Source organism: Dermochelys coriacea, chromosome 9, assembly GCF_009764565.3.
Source record: "Dermochelys coriacea isolate rDerCor1 chromosome 9, rDerCor1.pri.v4, whole genome shotgun sequence".
Taxonomy (NCBI): Eukaryota; Metazoa; Chordata; order Testudines; family Dermochelyidae; genus Dermochelys; species Dermochelys coriacea.
In genome coordinates, this window is record NC_050076.1 from 48,546,457 (window position 1) to 48,563,421 (window position 16,965).

Consider the following 16,965-nt stretch of genomic DNA (forward strand, 5'->3'; position numbering starts at 1 on the left):
TCTCCCGTTGACCCAGTGCAGTGCAGACACTGCAAAAAGTCAACCTAAGCTATTAACGTAGCTGGAGTTGTGTAACTTAGACTGTGCCCCATAGTGTAGACCTGCCCTCGGTCTGGAATAAGAGACTTTATTCTGGTATAATTACTTGAAACAGAGTAATATGGAACTAAAGCTCTTCGTTGAAACATATTCCCTCAGCAGAGCTCAGACATCAAAGGGGCTAAGGAGCTAAAAAAGAACTTCCCATGCTGGCTTGCTAGGAACAACTGCTGTGAAAGGCATGCTCACCTATTAGCACCAAGCAGAGGTGATACTGCTTTGTGACATGATGTTCCTCTTAATTGGTCTAAAAAGAAAAGGAGTACTTGTGGCACCTTAGAGACTAACAAATTTATTTGAGCGTAAGCTTTCGTGAGCTACACCTCACTTTATCGGATGCATCATCGGATGATGAAGTGAGCTGTAGCTCACAAAAGCTTATGCTCAAATAAATTTGTTAGTCTCTAAGGTGCCACAAGTACTCCTTTTCTTTTTGCGAATACAGACTAACACGTCTGCTACTCTGAACCCTTAATTGGTCTGTCCCTCTTATTTAACTAGCCAGCTTGAACAGGGAAGAAGCCATTAATAAGCATTAAGTCAATTAAATCTCTGTACAGAAGACAGAAAGTGGTAGGGGCCACATTTCAGCTCTTTTCTTTATTTGGCAGCTTTTATTTTAGAGAGCAGAGCTCAGAATTTTACACTTGCTTAAATCTTACACATAACCCTTTGGCACTAGCCAAATGCATTCGCATAATGGGATTTTAGCGTGTGCTTTCCCAGTGAGGCAGCATTCCTAGCCGCTTGCTTCCCTTTGGCTAACTTGGTGCCCTCAGAGGTCTCTCCATAAAGTAGTGATTAAGCAGAGTGTACTGTGTTGTGGTGGTGGAGAGGGGTTTTGGGGTCTGCTTTTCTGATCACGTTAGCTCATGAAAGCTTATGCTCAAACAAATTTGTTAGTCTCTAAGGTGCCTTTTCTTTTTAGCTCACCCAGTGACAGCTGCATCACCCACCCCTCCCCCTGAGACTAATTGCAGCCAGCTAGGCCAGACTGTCCCAGAAGTGGTCAGTGTTTCTGGGTGTCTTGGTAACTTGGTGCCAAACTCAGGACCTTGAGCTCTAGACTCCCAGGGATGTTAAGCACCCACAACTCCAGCTGAAGTCAGTGAATGGATGATTCTCAGCACTTCTAAAAACCAGGCCTTTTAAGTGCATCAGACCCAGCACCCGTAAACAGAACTGCCTAAAATTAGTGGATCCTTTTTTAAAGCATGGGTCTGTGTTTGTATTCCATACTCAGAGGATCATTTACTCTACCCATTGACTCCATTAAGAAATCTGGGATGTAGGAATCTCACCCAATGGTCCACGCTCAATTGAAATGAGTTGGAAATTAAATATTTAGAGCAATACTTTTAGAACTGCCATCACACACTGTTTTGCTTTTGAATCAATGGTGTTAACATTTTTTCTTTAAATACAGTCTTTTGCCTTTTCTCCCATTTGAAGTATGATAGTTACTAAGGAAACAATGACATCACTGATGTGGGCGAAGCTTAGTGGTATCCACAAGTGCAGTACACAGTCAATTTTTATAGACTGGGTAGGGGGAAACACGTACTGTTTTAGTCAAATTTAGAGTTTGTCAGGAGACGAGTTACATAGGTAGGTGCTGTGCTATATGCAGCACCATAACGCCCATGGCACGGTGCTAGGTAAGATTATGCTCCGAAAGATGCAAATATACTAATTTTAGCTTAAAGCAGCCTTTGCTTCCCACAGGCTCATTAGCTAGAGGCCAACACTCTCTAGCAGGGCTTGGGCCAGATTCTTGCCTCGATGCAACGTCTCTCTCTGCTTCGTAATTCATGTACAATTATCATGTAGCTAAAGTTCTCAAGAGCCTGAACAAGGCTATGCAATTTCTTGCAACTATCCAATGTCTAAATAAATACAACTTGGCCTTTTAGGTTTTTTTTTTTTTGTGGGGGAGGGGATTGTCTCATAGGACATAAAATAGTATTTCAACACACGGTGTGGAAAGTTTTCTATAAGCTTGCATTATGCAATCAGAGCAGTGAATCTATAGAATTAAAGTTGGGACAGACAGTAATTTCTATTATAAGCCTGATTTTATCCTCTCCTAGCTTTTGGGGAGAGGTGGCAGAGCATGTTTACCTATATTTTTTTCAAGTGTATTTTTAAGTCTTCAAAAAAATTGTGGTAATTTTTGAAAGTTACAATGTAGCTAAGTATTACAGGTATGAAATAAGGTTTAAAGAGATGCAACCAATGTGTACACACAGTAGGAGAAATCCAAGGCACTGAGACTACACAGAAATCTGAGAAAGGAAAGGTAGTAATCAGTTCCTGTCCGTCCTCCAGGCACAGAAATAAAAAAAAAAAAAAAAAAAGGAGACTGCTAGCCCTACACTAGCAATAGCCCTCCACTTCTGCTTTTAACTTTTAAAACAGTGTTTAACAAATGCTTCAAAGATAATTTACACACACATTTAAGGGACAAAATCTGCTGATGCAACTCAGCACAGCTCCATTTATTTCAACGGAGCTGTGCCAGCACGGACCAGTAGGAAACGTGGTGAGAGAAAAAAGACTTAATCCTCGACTGCGTCCTCTGCTTCACACTTTGCCTGCCTGTTTGAGATTCCCTAGGCTCAATTCATCCCTGCAAAAATAAACATGCCGATACTGGATACATTCTATTTACTCTGACCCTGTATAATCCTGGGTGGATTTTTTTGGATGGTGATGGATGGGGAAACGGAGGTGGCATTAGCTTAGCCCAGCCCACTGGGGGCACCTTAATATGATTTTCTCCCCTGGCATTTTAATCCCACTATATTTTTGGCTTTATAAGGTGATCTCCTTCCCGCTTCTCAACTGCATCCTGCCCCGCCCCCCAAAAGAGAAACAGCAAAGTAAGCAGGGAGGCACAACAGACAAATTGGTAACTTTTAGTTCATCAGCAATAATGAAGGGAACAGAAAAGATGAGGATGACAACTGATCTCAAAGTCCCCACACACAAACGCCTTTATCTAGCCCTCTTAGAGGTTGAACAAATCAGCTGAAAGAATTAGTCTGTCTCCTGGTGCTTCTAGATTCCCTAAACACTGTTTGCTGTAGCTCAGTCTCTGCAATTAACTTTTGATCCACTTAATGAAACAACATCTAATTTGGAACTAATGAAGCACATTTTTTTTTCTCAGAGTTCAGTGAAAAACTGGTGGAATCACTATTACAAATCAAAAGCACGAAATGACTAACAGGAATAGTGATTAGAGATAACACAAAGCCAGAAACTGCAGGATCTGGAAAGATTTTTAGTTTACCATCTTAATTTGGTAGGTTTTATTCTCTATTTTGGGACACTCATGTTGTGTTTCTAAATCTGCTATGCAGGTTTCAAAGGGATTTTATTTTGTTCATTGTGTTTTCCTTTTCGAAGTGAAGGCATTTCTTTCCCCAATTAACTGCTTTTAGGGTTCCCCACACAATTACTGGCAAGTCTGTCCTGTTATTAAGTTATAGGAAATCTACTATTTTCATCTGTATGATAACCTAAAAATGAACTGTTAGAGATGACTGTGATTTAGCAAATGATATGTGGGCTGCTTCTTTGGTAAGAACATGTGGCGGAGGAGTGTTTGAGAGGGATGTTTTGCAATCCTGAATTTCCAATGTATCCTTTTAAAGGCAGAGGAAAAAAGAAGATCTATTCTCTGTCTGAGACTGGACTGAAGTAAGAGGAAGATTCCATGGCTCTGGCATTAGTGTTTTCCCATAGAGGCACCAGGCCTACTTTCATTGTTAGGTTGCTGAGTGTTTGAACATGCGGACATGTGCACACACATGCTTATGTAATGAACTGTAGCTACAAACAGACCCCACAGCTATCAGCATCAATCAAACCTGTAATCTTCAGTTCACATTCTATTTGAATTACAGGAGTAAATTAGATCTCAAGAAAGAAGCATCTTTGCTGGGATCAGGCCCAAAGCTCATGCACAGTAGGACAAAGTAGTACACTCTCCCAGGCGGATAATCTAGTCCCAAGAATCTGAGTCCACAGGAGTTCAAGTCCACCTAGAGCTCTATTTTGTAACAAATCAGATTTGATTCCCGGTGTTAGCCATTGTATACATACAGATGTGCTCACTGTTTGTTACACTTAGGGCTCATCTTCACTGCAACATCTAGCCTGAATTAGTACAGTCAAGTTAGCCTAGCTCAAGTAAGAATGGCCACACTGCAAAATGACAGGCAAGCTACACAAAGCAATTGGATTAGCATCTGAAAAGTTGTGCAAACAGTAGCTGGTCACTGCATTATTAGCTTGAACATCAGCCGCACTCAAATATCAACCCATGCCCAGACGGGCCAGCTAGCTTGAGTTTAAAGCACCCTTTAACTAGAGCTACAGATGTATTTGTGGACAGGAAGCGGGTTAGGGATAACACAAGTTATATCTTGACCCAACACTGCGGTGAAGACAAACCCTTCGTTCTGGAAACATGTTTGGGGAATAATTAAAAGGAATATAGTGAACTAAACAAACAAACAAGCAAAAACAAAAAAACCAATTATGTCTGAAAATATATCTACTGAAGTCACTAAAACTGAAAAGTTAGTAAGTGTTCCCACCCCCAAGCCCTATTTACATTGTGCATTTGATAGCAATTTGGGTAAAGTTTACAAAAGTACCTAGATGATTTAGGAGCTTTGTTTTGCTTTCAAAAATGGGACTCCTAAGATAATGGGACTCAGGCATTTTCAAAAATTGTGCCCTACATGACTTTGAAGCTGAAAAATCCCATGGATTTTCAATGAGACTTTGGCTCCTTAAATCACTTAGATATTTGAAAAATGTTACCCTTTAAGATCTCCAGTCATTTCCACTGTTTCCTCTGCAAAGTTAATCATTTTCTCCCTTGCTGGAAAGACCCTTATAAACATCAAGAGGGGAGAAGGAAAAAAACATTTCTGATTTCTGTAAAGCAATCTTTAGTTTAAAAACCCCTATGATATTCTATTTAAATGATGATCAGCAATGGAAATTTTCCAAAATTAGCAAGTTTATTACAAATACAAGGTTGGCACAATGTCCCTTATAACGTCTTCCCCCCTCCTGCTCGACGTGTGTGAGAGAAGGTGTCCTATTTTTATATTTTATACACACATGCATTGAGAGAGTATGTGCCAACTTCTTGAAAACGTGGAAGTGGTCCTAATTTGAAGCATTCTGCATCTGATTAGATGTGATATCTGCCTGCCCTCCATTTCTCCTGATACTCTACATTCTTCTGCCAAAATTATCTACCGGAAGTGTGGGGAAGTAGAAGAGAGCTTTGCCGACAGCAAGCATTCAAAAAAAAAAAAAAAAAATCACACCATGCCACACACAAAAAATCATGCAATTAAAAAAAAAGATATCCATTAGATTTTGGGTTCTTTTGATTTGCCTCCTGCTTTGAGCCCTCAGGTTATACTCATGAATATTTTCAAGCTTTTCTCTACAGCCATGAGAGTTAGAAATATTGTAAATGAAAGGCGAGATTCTCAGGCGCTCTTGATTCCAGCCATTGAGACTTTTAAGAAAGATTCCAAAACATAACACTCATGATAATAGAGTCACAACAGTTGGCAACACTGTCTTCTTTAATCTGCTTGCTTGAGGAGTAACAAACCATTTAATACTCATTCCCTCCCCTGAAGTCAACGTGCAAAGCCTGGAGTTTTGTGTTTCTCATATCTTTGTGGAGCCATGTGTCTCCTTAACACTGCTATGGAGCAAGCATTTAGTTCAAATGCTTTAGGTTTTTGTTTTGTTTTGATTTGGTGGCTCAACTTCTTATCATGGAGTTATAATACTGATTTCAGAGTAGCATCCATGTTAGTCTGTATTCGCAAAAAAAGGAAAGGAGTACTTGTGGCACCTTAGAGACTAACATTTATTTGAGCATAAGCTTTCGTAAGCTACAGCTCACTTCATCGGATGCATTTGGTGGAAAATGCACCGAACGCATCCGATGGAGAGCTGTAGCTCACGAAAGCTTATGCTCAAATAAATGTGTTAGTCTCTAAGGTGCCACAAGTTCTCCTTTTCTTTTTTTTATAATACTGAGCTCCCCTGTCGTATTTATTCAACATATCCTGCCATATACTTTATGGCCACTAGATGTCTTGCTAGTTATAGTTCTGCCTACGAATTTGGTGTAGCATTTTTTCCTTCTCTGTCATGCAGTTTAAGATTCCCATCAAAGGGAAATCTAGTTTGAGAAACAGTTTTAGAAACTCCTTTTAGTTCACAGCGTGCTGGCTGCCTTGGCTGGGCATGGCTTTGATACAAATATGTTTTTAAAAATTAGATCACTGTTTTGAGACCAGGTCATAACCCAGCCTTGAACAGCTCCAGGGAAACATTACACCCCATCCAGAGCCATTTTAGCTGGAACTGAGTTTCACTTCCTAACAAGGGCAAAATTAACATGGATAGGACCTTTAGTCTGTGCCCCGATATCTGTTTCTTCTCTCTCTCGGTACCAGTGTCCTCCTCTAATTCAAAGCAGATTAAAGAAGACAGGATTGATGTCTGTCCCTTTCAAGTGGGGGTTACAGTTTAGGAAAAAATGCCCATCTCTACAGAACCCTTCTCTTTTGTCCGCCTCTGACCCTTTTCTTTAGGTACATCAGGATTGGTTTGCTCATTTGACTTGGCTTTACCTCTTTGATAAACTTGTCCTGTAGTTCTCGCACCATCCCCAAGAGCAATGGCTATGTTCTTGGGCACAACAGGATTGCACGTAACCCAGTGCTTTAGCTTTGGGCATTTAGTTATTTTATGTGCCCAAAGAAAGGGAGAGAAGCAGTGGAGGAGCAAGGGATTTTTCTTTGAATACTGTCTCTTCACACATGCAGAGGGTAGGGCAACTCAGCTAGAAAGGCCTAGAAACATCCAACAATAAGGTTGTCAGTCATTAGATAGGCTTAGTTCCTGTTTCAGAAGTGCTATAGGAAGGTTCCATTTAGGACAAGCAGTTTGCAGGTTCCTCACATAGGCACCATCTGAGAGCTGAGCCAATCAGAGCTCATGGGGGAAAGGTTATAAATACATGAGTTGAAGACAGGCCTGCGGACTCAGTAGCTGATTGACCAAGAGATGGTGTCTGCTTTGAGGGCTTGTACCACTCTGGATACAGGCTACAGATTTCCGTTTTACCAGCAACTGAAACGAGTCAACTATTAATCCAAGGACTGGAATGCTGCTAGCTATAAGAATCCCAGACTTGTTTGCTGACAAGGCTGAAAATCAGAGGGGGGGGGGGGGTGTGTGTGTGTGTGTGTGTGTGTGTGTGTGTGTGTGTGTGTGTGTGTGTGTGTGTGTGTGTGTGTGTGTGTGTGTGTGTGTGTGTGTGTGTGTGTGCGCGCTAAAAACAGAGAATTGTAAGTGTTATGTAAATATTGCAATCTTGCATTTAAATGTGTAAAAATAAAGTGGAGAAGTTTGTCCAATATCTAGCTCTTATACAGAACTTTTCAACAGTAGATATCAAAGCGCTATGACTTTACTATCTGATAGCTTTTGTTTAAAAGTTATTCATAAGTATTCCAAATGCTATTTACAATGTTTGCGTGTATTAAGCGTTTGATTACTAAGAAACTGTATGATACTCTCTCTCTTTGAAGCTGACTAGAGACTGTTAACTATATTCAAGGTTTTACATACAATAGCCCTGAGGTTTAACTCTGTGTAATGCTTTCTGAACATTTTGGAAGAGACAAAACTCTGACCCGTGCTTTAGCAAAAAGGTAAAGCTGAAGTGCAGGAAATGGGGGGGTAATAATAGAGTTTAACATAATATTACCTCAGCACCCACCTGCCCATTACATATGTTTTGAGGTTATCTGGCACAGCACACTCAGTTCAGGTCTCTTCCCTGCTCGGGAGGAGATTAATACAATAGAGGTCTATAAAATCATGACTGATGTGGAGAAAATGAATAGGGACATGTTATATACCCCATCTCTTGACACAAGAACCAGGGATCATTCAATGAACATTAAAGGCAGCAGGTTTAAAAACAAACAAGGAAGTATTTCTTCACCAACGCACAGTCAACCTGTGGAGCTTGATGCCCCGGGATGTTGTGAAGCCAAAAGTATAACTGGGATCAAAAAAGAATTAGATAAGTTTACGGAGGGTAGGTCCATCAATAGCTATTAGCCAAGATAGTCACGGACATAACCCCATGCTCTGGGTGTCGCTAAACCTCTGACTGCCAGAGGCTGGGACTGGACAACAGAGATTGGATCACTCATTAACAGCCCTGTTCTGTTCATTGAAGCATTGGGCACTATACATTGTCGGAAGACAGGATATTGGGCTAGATGGACCATTGGTCTGACCCAGTATGGCTGTTCTGATGTTATTTTGAGGTTTCCCCTATAGCAGGAATCAAGACATTCATAGCGAGCATCATAATATGCAAGAGACTGCGACTCATGGTGTAAGGTACGGAAAGCAGGGAATGTGGCATTACTGACCTCTTATGTTTGGTTCCTCAGGCTTGGGGTGCATGAGACGGAATGGAAGCTCTGTGCTGACTTCACTTTGGGGAGAGAAGAGAATGCATCATACCTACATGCCCATTAACTCCTGTTCCAGTCAAGCCTACACCTCCCCAGTACGATCTACCCATGTCTACTAGATGTGAAGTCCAGTTCCACTTATCTCTAAAACTCAGCTACATTCAAAGCTTCCCACCCTCACAAAAACCAAAACCACCACCAAGTTCAGATTTGCTTGCTCAAAAGCCAACTGCAGCCATTGCTGTCCTCTACCATCGGTTCTAGCACAAGGCCTGCGCTTAGTCCTAAATGACTTGTTTTGCTCCTTTCTAGAGACTGTGCACATAACTAAAGCATAGACATCTTTATCACACTGGAGTATTCAGAGTCCTTTGACCTAACAGGTTAAGGGTTTTTTAATTTATGCAGTGGGTGGGAATAGGAGGCAAAGTGTCATGGCCATGATTGTGTCGTTTGGAAAGGCAGAAAATGTAGCAGTTTTACCTGGAGGTGAGATCTCCCAGCATGCTAGGTAAACAGAAAAACAAAAAGTGCTTGTAATGTGCCCTTTGCTCCATGAATACATCCAATCAAGACAAAGCCTCCAGCTAACCAGCCATGCCCTATTCTCTCTTCAGTCATCTAGCACAATGGCTGTCAGACAGTGGGTCTCTGATGGTCTGGAGCACTACCAGGGGCCCATCTGCCAAGCTTCCGCATGGATATTTCCTGCTCACTGGAGCACAGTCCGGGATCCTAAGGCTTTCAAGAGATTCTTTAGGCTAATAAAATTAGAGAAACCCAAAGCCCACCTCCGCACCCTGCATTGTTACTTAAATGTCTATCTTTACTGGGTGTTTCTTCTATGTAAATTCAGCTATGATCCACAGAGGACACCAAAATTTGAGGTAACACACACATGAATGAACCAAAGTGAGCTAGAGAAATTAGAGCAGTAAGGACTGCAGGCATGGAAGAAAGGATTTTGTTAATATGGAATCTGTCACCAGGGTGGGAAAAAAAAAGCATACACAAATGGTGGAGTGAGCACCACCAGGAAGCCTCATCCCATTATATTACAGTGAGTTCATTTTCCTCGTCTCCTTAACACCGTCTCAGTATTTTTTTTTGGGGGGGGGGTATAATCAAGTGCTGCAGTAGCTGTAGGAATGGGGCAGTGGGATTTGGAATGGGAGGCTGGGAGGAGAGCTGTCCATCAGATCTTTAGTAGTTCGATGAGTTTATGAACCACTGAGTTATAGCAGCATCTCCACTAAATTCAGTTCCCACTGGTCCTTTCCTCACACCCTCCCATGTCTTTTCTCTCTTCTCCTGCACAATGCAATGCTCAAATATAAACATCTCTGCTTCAAAGAATTAAGCAAGCAAGAATAAGAAATCAGACTGTAAAGAATCAGATTAGGTGATACTTATAAATAAGTGTTACTTTGTCAAATCCATCCTGTGGACAGAGAGAAGGGGTTCTGAACCTCAAACAGCAAATGTTCACAAGGCTCCATTCACAGCTGCCCCCTAAATCCACAGGATGGATCAAAACACAAGCCAGGAGACCATGCAAGGCAACACTTATTTTATCACAAGTACAAGCCAAGCCAAACCATTGACCCTGATATAGATTATAACAGGATAGAGACACAGAGAATCCGGTGACGCTGAATGCAAGTGCAAATTAGCACTTCCCACCAGCTGAGAGTTATTCTTGTCCCCTTCCATATTGCCAGTGGTATCAGGAAGCTGAATGTCCCCCATGGAGCTAAGTAGTGGGGGATAACACCAGCATTTCCCAGGAAGCTCAGTGGGTAAAAAGTCTGGACCACAGCATGTTTGGGCTCAGGGGTGTGCATCTCAGTCTTGTGCAGTAGGCAAGTGAAGACTTGGAGATACATTTTTGATTGAAGCTTTATTTGCACTCTTACAGCATAAAAAAAACCAAACACATTTTCAAAATCAGAGAGGAGACTTTCAACACATTTTCAAAATCAGAATTGAGCTACAGGGGCATTTAGCGTCTGAGGAAGGTTCTCCCCTTACAGACTGGGAAGAATTTAGGGCTGGCCAAATGAGATGACATTGCTTAGAGGCTTCCAACCTTAAGACACCATGTTCTAAACTGGACCCCCTTTTAGGGTGACCAGATAGCAAGTATAAAAAACATGTCATGGGATAGGGGGGTAATAGGTGCCTATATAAGAAAAAGCCCCCAAATCAGGACTGTCCCTATAAAATTTAGATATCTGGTCACCCTACCCCCTTTCTCCTAACTATGGACTGTATTGGATATTCCTCTACAAAACAGGCACATTTTCCATCTCTATTCTATACAGATACCAAGTGCATTGCTCTTACCCTGAGACAATGAGCTTCACCTTCACCCTGTAGGCAACCAGAATCCCCAGCACTGTCTTGTCTATCCCATCCTTAATACTACAGGAAAGAAAAAGAAAAAACAGAGTGGGAACTACACATTGCACTATCAGCACATGGCTAGAATCAAGCAGCCAAGTGAGCACATCCCATTCTCAGGTATTAAACATATTGAGAGAGACCTTGGGACAGCTGATACCCTTCCACACCTGGAAATATATCTTGGGGGACATAACAAGGTGAAATAGATCCCAGCCTGAATGAATATAAGTCACTCTTCCAACTTGACCTATACGCAAAACTTAATGTGATATTGTAGGATATTCTCTCTCTACCCTCCCTTCCTCCTTGGTACTCTCTATCGGATGGTACCCTTCAGAATAGGACTCACATGGTACTGGAAGCCAAGTTTGTGTCTTCATCCTTTAACTTTCCATCCAGTGCTATGCCCCGTTTGTCACGGTTATTTGCCAGCAAGGGCAGAAGTATCAATGTCTTGGTGATGGTACTATTTGGCTGCACTTTCTCCCTTAGAGTGGATGGGGGGGGGGGAGAGGAGGAGAAGGAGAGAGAAACACATTCAGTTTAAGAACAGATCTAGTTATGGGAATTTCAAAACAGATTATTGCAGAGCCAGGCACCAACTGCCCAATACTTTCCAGGAAAAAAAAAAAAAAAGCCTTAAAAACAAAGCTATGTCTGGCTTGATCTACAACCAAGACCAGAAAATCCAACATTCAGGCCAGACCCTATCCACACTAGCAAAGCAAACTTCAAAGCATTCCTGAAAACTGAGCAAGTGGTTTCAATACCATAATCATGTAACTGGTTTTCACACATTAAGGCCAGAGGGACCATTATGATCTAGTCTGATCTCCTGCCACACAAAGGAAATTCAATTTCATCCAATTAATTTTCAAGCCATTGATTTCTGGTTGCACTACCCCATATCTTTTAAAAACACACCCAATCTTGATTTAAAGACTTCAGGCGAAGGAGGATCCTCCACCCTCATTGGTAAGTTGCTCCAAGGAGTTAGTTACCCTCACTGTTAAAAATTTTGCATCTTTATTTCTAGCCTGAATTTGTTTAGCTTCCACTTCCAGCCATTTCAACTTGTGGACCAGTGCGTATGTCTACACTGCAAAAACAAAACCACAAAAACCCTGCAGCAGTGAGTCTCAATCTGAGTCAACTGACTCGGTCTCACAGACTTGCGCTATGGGGCTAAAAATAGCAATTCCCACTTGCGCTGGAACCCAGGCTCTGAAACCTGGCGAGGGGAGTGGGTTCATATCCCAGACTCCAGCCCAAGTTGGAATGTCTACGCTGCTATTTTTAGCCCTGTAGCCCTAGTCTGAGTCAGCTGACCCGGACTCAGACTCTCTGCTGTGGGTTTTCAGCTAGACTAGAGATCCTTCTACCATTCCCCATGTAGGCCGTCAACAAAACGCCTATTGGATAAGTAAACTAAATGGAGTTTCTTAAGTCTCACAATCATGTCAAGTAACCACAAACAAGCTCCTTGTGTGAATGGAATATCAGCAAAATAAGTTACAGTACTTAATCTCAGATCAAATTGATAAGTCACTCAAGGAAACAACTCTGCTTTTCTCTTTAATTACTCAGCCCTCTATCCCCTTGGTACCAGCCCCTTCTACATTACTGAATAGACCATTTAGGCTTACAGCCTGGAGCCTTGCACAACTCATGTGTTAGTCTGTTTTGTGTAGAGTGGAGCACTAATTCAGGACTGCAAAGCTCATTTTTTACCCATCAAGCACTGGATGAGCAGGCAAGCAGGCCAAGGACTGGCATTTAGGTAGGTCAGCAGGCTGTGCACCAAGATCCAGTTGGTTACTTTATCTGGGCTATCTGGCAAGGATACACTGGTGGACTTGGTGCAGATCGATAGGTTTTGGGATTTTAAGATTATGTAGAAGACACAAACATGGTGTTTATTATTTTTATATCTATTATTTAAAAAAATAAATACGGAATCAAAAACAAAAGGTACAGCTCAATATACATAGCAGCTGTGGGCCCATTTCTGCCCTCTCTGGGAACTGTATTCATAACCAAAGTCAGAATCAAGTCCTTTTTTCCTGGAAACTCACCCACCACTAGAAGGGACTGTTTTATGGTTAGCTCAGGCTAGAATGTTATTACTCAGTTGTTGGTCTAATAAAATCTCACTCACTAGTAATAGCTACACAGCTACTGTGATCTTAACTAGACATTGAAAACCGGGTAAATATATACAGACTGCTATTTTAAGAGATGCATTTCATTGACCTGATACTCAGTTCTGAAGGCTCAATTAAAGTTATTATTCAGTTAAGCAGGTATTATGGGGATGTGCCCCACAGTTTTGAAAGCCTATAACTAATTTAATAAAATAAAATAGCCCCCTTGAATGGGATTGTCTGGCAGTTTCAGTGCAGGATGTGGCATAGCTGTTGTGACCCTCAGAAGAGTGATCTGTAAGCCAGCCATAGCCTGGCGTGACAATTACAAGTTATCATTTTGAAACTCCTTTAAAGATGGATGGGATGCATTTATGCTCTTATCACAGTCAACCTATAGAACTTGTTGCCAGGAGATGTTGTGAAGGCCAAAACTATAACAGGTTTCAAAAAAGAACTAGAGAAGTTCCTGGAGGATAGGTCCATCAATAGCTATTAGCCAGGATGGGCAGGGATGCAACCCCGTGCTCTGAATGTCCCTTGCTTCTGTTTGCCAGAAGCTAGGGATTGGTCACTTGATGGTTACCTGTTCTGTTCATTTCCTCTGGGGCACCTGGCACTGGCCACTGTTGGAAGACAGGACACTGGGCTAGATGGACCCTTGGTCTGACCCAGTATGGCTGTTCTTATGCATTAGAATATCCCGCCTTTCAGATCCCTGAGTGGAGGGCTGGGGCAGTCCCTGGCTGGGTGGGAGAGGAGACCCCCATCTGAATGTAGCTGGGGCAGAGTGGGGCAGTAGCCGCTCCTCCACCAAGCAGAAGTGGTGCCTTTTTAATTACTTGGCACCTTTTAAATTTTTACTCACCCGGCAGCGCTCCGGATCTTCGGCAGCACTTCGGCATCGGGTCTTTCACTCGCTCCGGTCTTTGGCAGCATTGCGGTGGCTGGGGAGAGTGGGGGTGTGTGTTTGGGGGGTGGGTCCTTCAATGCCGAAGACCAGAGCAAGTGAAGGACCTGATGCCAAAGTGCTGCTGAAGACCCAGAGCGCCACCAGGCGAGTACCAAGGGGTGGCGCCTTTTTTTTTTTTTTTAAATCTCCGTTCCCCCTGTTTTTTCCACCTGGCTACGCCACTGCCCATCTCATGCCTTTTCCATTGTTTCAAACGAAATTACAGCTGGCAAGAGAATTCTCATTGTATCAAGTGAACTGTTTTCATCCCGGGCATGGGGTGGAGAGAGAGAGAGAATGCGGCTGATCATCGAAAACATGATAGCTTACTTCTGTCAGCGTCCCCTTAGTCTGAGGGGTGGCAGGGCTGCACCAGGAAACTAGCTCCAGACCATAGCTGAGAGCATCTAATTTCTGGTGAGAGAAAGTACTTAAAAAGGGAGTGAAGGAAATGACTGAGTAGGGGAGAGAAGGGAAAGCAGGACAATCAGATACTCACTGCACCTCCTCCATTGCTACCGCCTTTGTGTAATAGTCACTCGAGTACAAAACCACATTGGCAACTTGCTCCACTAAGAGAGAAAGAACAAAAACAGGAGTGAGGGGACAGAATCAATTATACAGACACAGCATAAAAACAAATGTAAACGACTACCCTTCTCAAGAAGGAACAAACAGGGACAGCAGGTAGGGCACATACAATTCACAGACCTCCCATATAACACAAGCTCTAGAATTGTACCCATTTACCCCCATATCGTGTTCAATAATGTATGTTTGACTAAAACACATCTTCCAGAAAGGCACAGGGTCCTGAAGCCATCAAAAGATGGAGATTTCAACACTTTCCTTGGTAGTTTGTTCCAATGGTTAATCCTCCTCACTGGTAAAAATTTACACCTTATTTCTAATTTGAATTTGTCTGGCTTTAGATAAATGGTATTTTCTCCCTTTGGAGATCACAGTCAATCATCTCTTGATCTTATGGATAACAAACATATTGAGTTCTTTAAGTCTTTCACTGCAAGGCATTTTCTACCCAGCCCTCATATCATTTTTGTCCATTTTCTGCACCCTCCCCAATTTTTCAACATCCTCTTTAAAATGTGATACCAGAACTGGATGCAGTTTTCCCATATCAATCTCCTCAGTGCTGTTTGCAGGGGTAAAATCACCACCCTCTCACTCACTCATCCCGTTTATACAGCCAAGGATTGGATTCATCCTTTTTGTCGCAGTATCGCACTAGGAGATCACGCTGAGTTGCTTGTCCACTATGACTCCTAAACTCCTTTACAGAATCACTGCTTCCCTGGATATAGTCCCCTATTCTGTAGGTATGGCCTGAATTCTTTGTTCCTTGATGAACAACCTGGCATTTGTCTGTATGAAAACACATTTTGTTTGAATGGCCCAGCTTACCAAGTCACTCTGTAGGACTGCCCTGTCTGCACCATTTACCATTCTGCCAACCTGTGTTTTGTCTGCAAATTTTATAAGCAGTGATGTTATATATACTTCCGGATCACTAATAAAAACATTGAACAGTGCCAAGCCCAGAACTGATCCCTACATAACCTCACTAGAAATAACCACATTCAATGATAATTCCCTGTTGACAACTTCAAAGTGTCCTGCTGCTCACTCAACCTCTGCATCTCACATATTTAAGCCCATCACCTTCCCACATAGGAGGCAGCATGATTTTAAGCACTGGACTGGGACTCTGGAGATTTGCTTTCTACTGCCAACTCTGCCACCGACCCGTTGCCTGGCCTTGGGCAAGTCATTTGCCCTCCTTGCGCCTTTGTCTCTCTCTCTCTCTCTCACTAGGTGTTCGTAGATGGCCCAATACAATGGGGTTTTAATCTTAATTGTGGCCTTTAGGTGTTACCATAATACAAATTAAAGCCAAGCAGTACTGGAACTGAACCTCAATACCCTGCCTTTGATCTTCCTCAGGGAGAAGGGGGGAATCCCTTCAGTGCTCTAAGATGGGCAGTCTCCCATAACAAGAACCCTCTTGCCAGCTGTCATTTTGCTTGTAACAGTGATGGGCTGAAAAGCAGTGCAAAATCATGCGCACTTTGAAAGGGCACATCTAGAGCTGTCACAGCCACAATTCCTAATAGAGGGCAATGGAGGGACAGGGTGACAGCTCTGGAGAGTCCTATTTCCTGAAGGGCGGCAGAGGCAATGGAGCAGCATAGGGGACACTGACAGGGCAATGGGATGGAGCAGGGTGACCCCATGTCTGTTTAAGTGAGGGACACTAATAGGTTCCAGCTCTGATGACAGGATGAAACAAACCCCACGCTGCGTAGCCCCCACAGGATTAAGGACAACAGTAAAAATGTACCCAGCACTCTGATCTTCTTCACTGTTTTCTCTGTATTGTTGGTCACGGTGACAGTGACAGGAATGGGCTCGCCATGGTAAAACACCTGGAAGAGTCAGATGGGCTCAGCACATGGCGCACAACCTAGCAGAAGGGCTTGTACAATCTAAAAAATACAGTTCTAGCCCCCCTGTGGACTGATGATGGGGCATCAACTTCACCAGATACATACAGCCTCCACTCCTACGGCCTGACCCGAAGCCCACCGAAGCCAATGGGAGTCATTCCACTGACTTCAGTAGTCAGTCACTATTGAATTGCGTAGCAGAGCACCAGCGAAGGAGCTCACACACTCCATTCCCGGATACTGCCGACAGCAGCTACTGAGAGAAATGGTGTCAGAGCACTTGAATGTTAGGGCAAGTCAGAACAAACTGAATCCAGATGCGAATGTCTCAGGGAGGGGGTTTTGGG

At 42.7% G+C, this 16,965-nt stretch overlaps 1 protein-coding gene across 11 annotated transcripts in view; it reads right to left on the bottom strand.

Moving 5' to 3' along the window:
* SAG (S-antigen visual arrestin) overlaps nt 1–16,965 on the bottom strand; it is a 28,636-nt gene that overhangs the window by 1,433 nt on the left and 10,238 nt on the right. For 4 of the 11 annotated variants that reach the window (XM_043492781.1, XM_043492780.1, XM_038415774.2 and 1 more), the window contains 6 exons: nt 16,513–16,597; nt 14,653–14,725; nt 11,407–11,544; nt 10,998–11,075; nt 9,135–9,158; nt 8,607–8,671 (listed from right to left, as the gene is read on the bottom strand). In XM_043492781.1, the coding sequence (XP_043348716.1) occupies nt 8,607–8,671; nt 9,135–9,158; nt 10,998–11,075; nt 11,407–11,544; nt 14,653–14,725; nt 16,513–16,597 (463 nt within the window). Of the gene's footprint in view, nt 1–4,935; nt 5,008–8,606; nt 8,672–9,134; nt 9,159–9,404; nt 10,563–10,997; nt 11,076–11,406; nt 11,545–14,652; nt 14,726–16,512; nt 16,598–16,965 lie in introns of those variants that run through there. The other 7 variants (XM_043492775.1, XM_043492777.1, XM_043492774.1 and 4 more) reach the window with 7 other exon arrangements.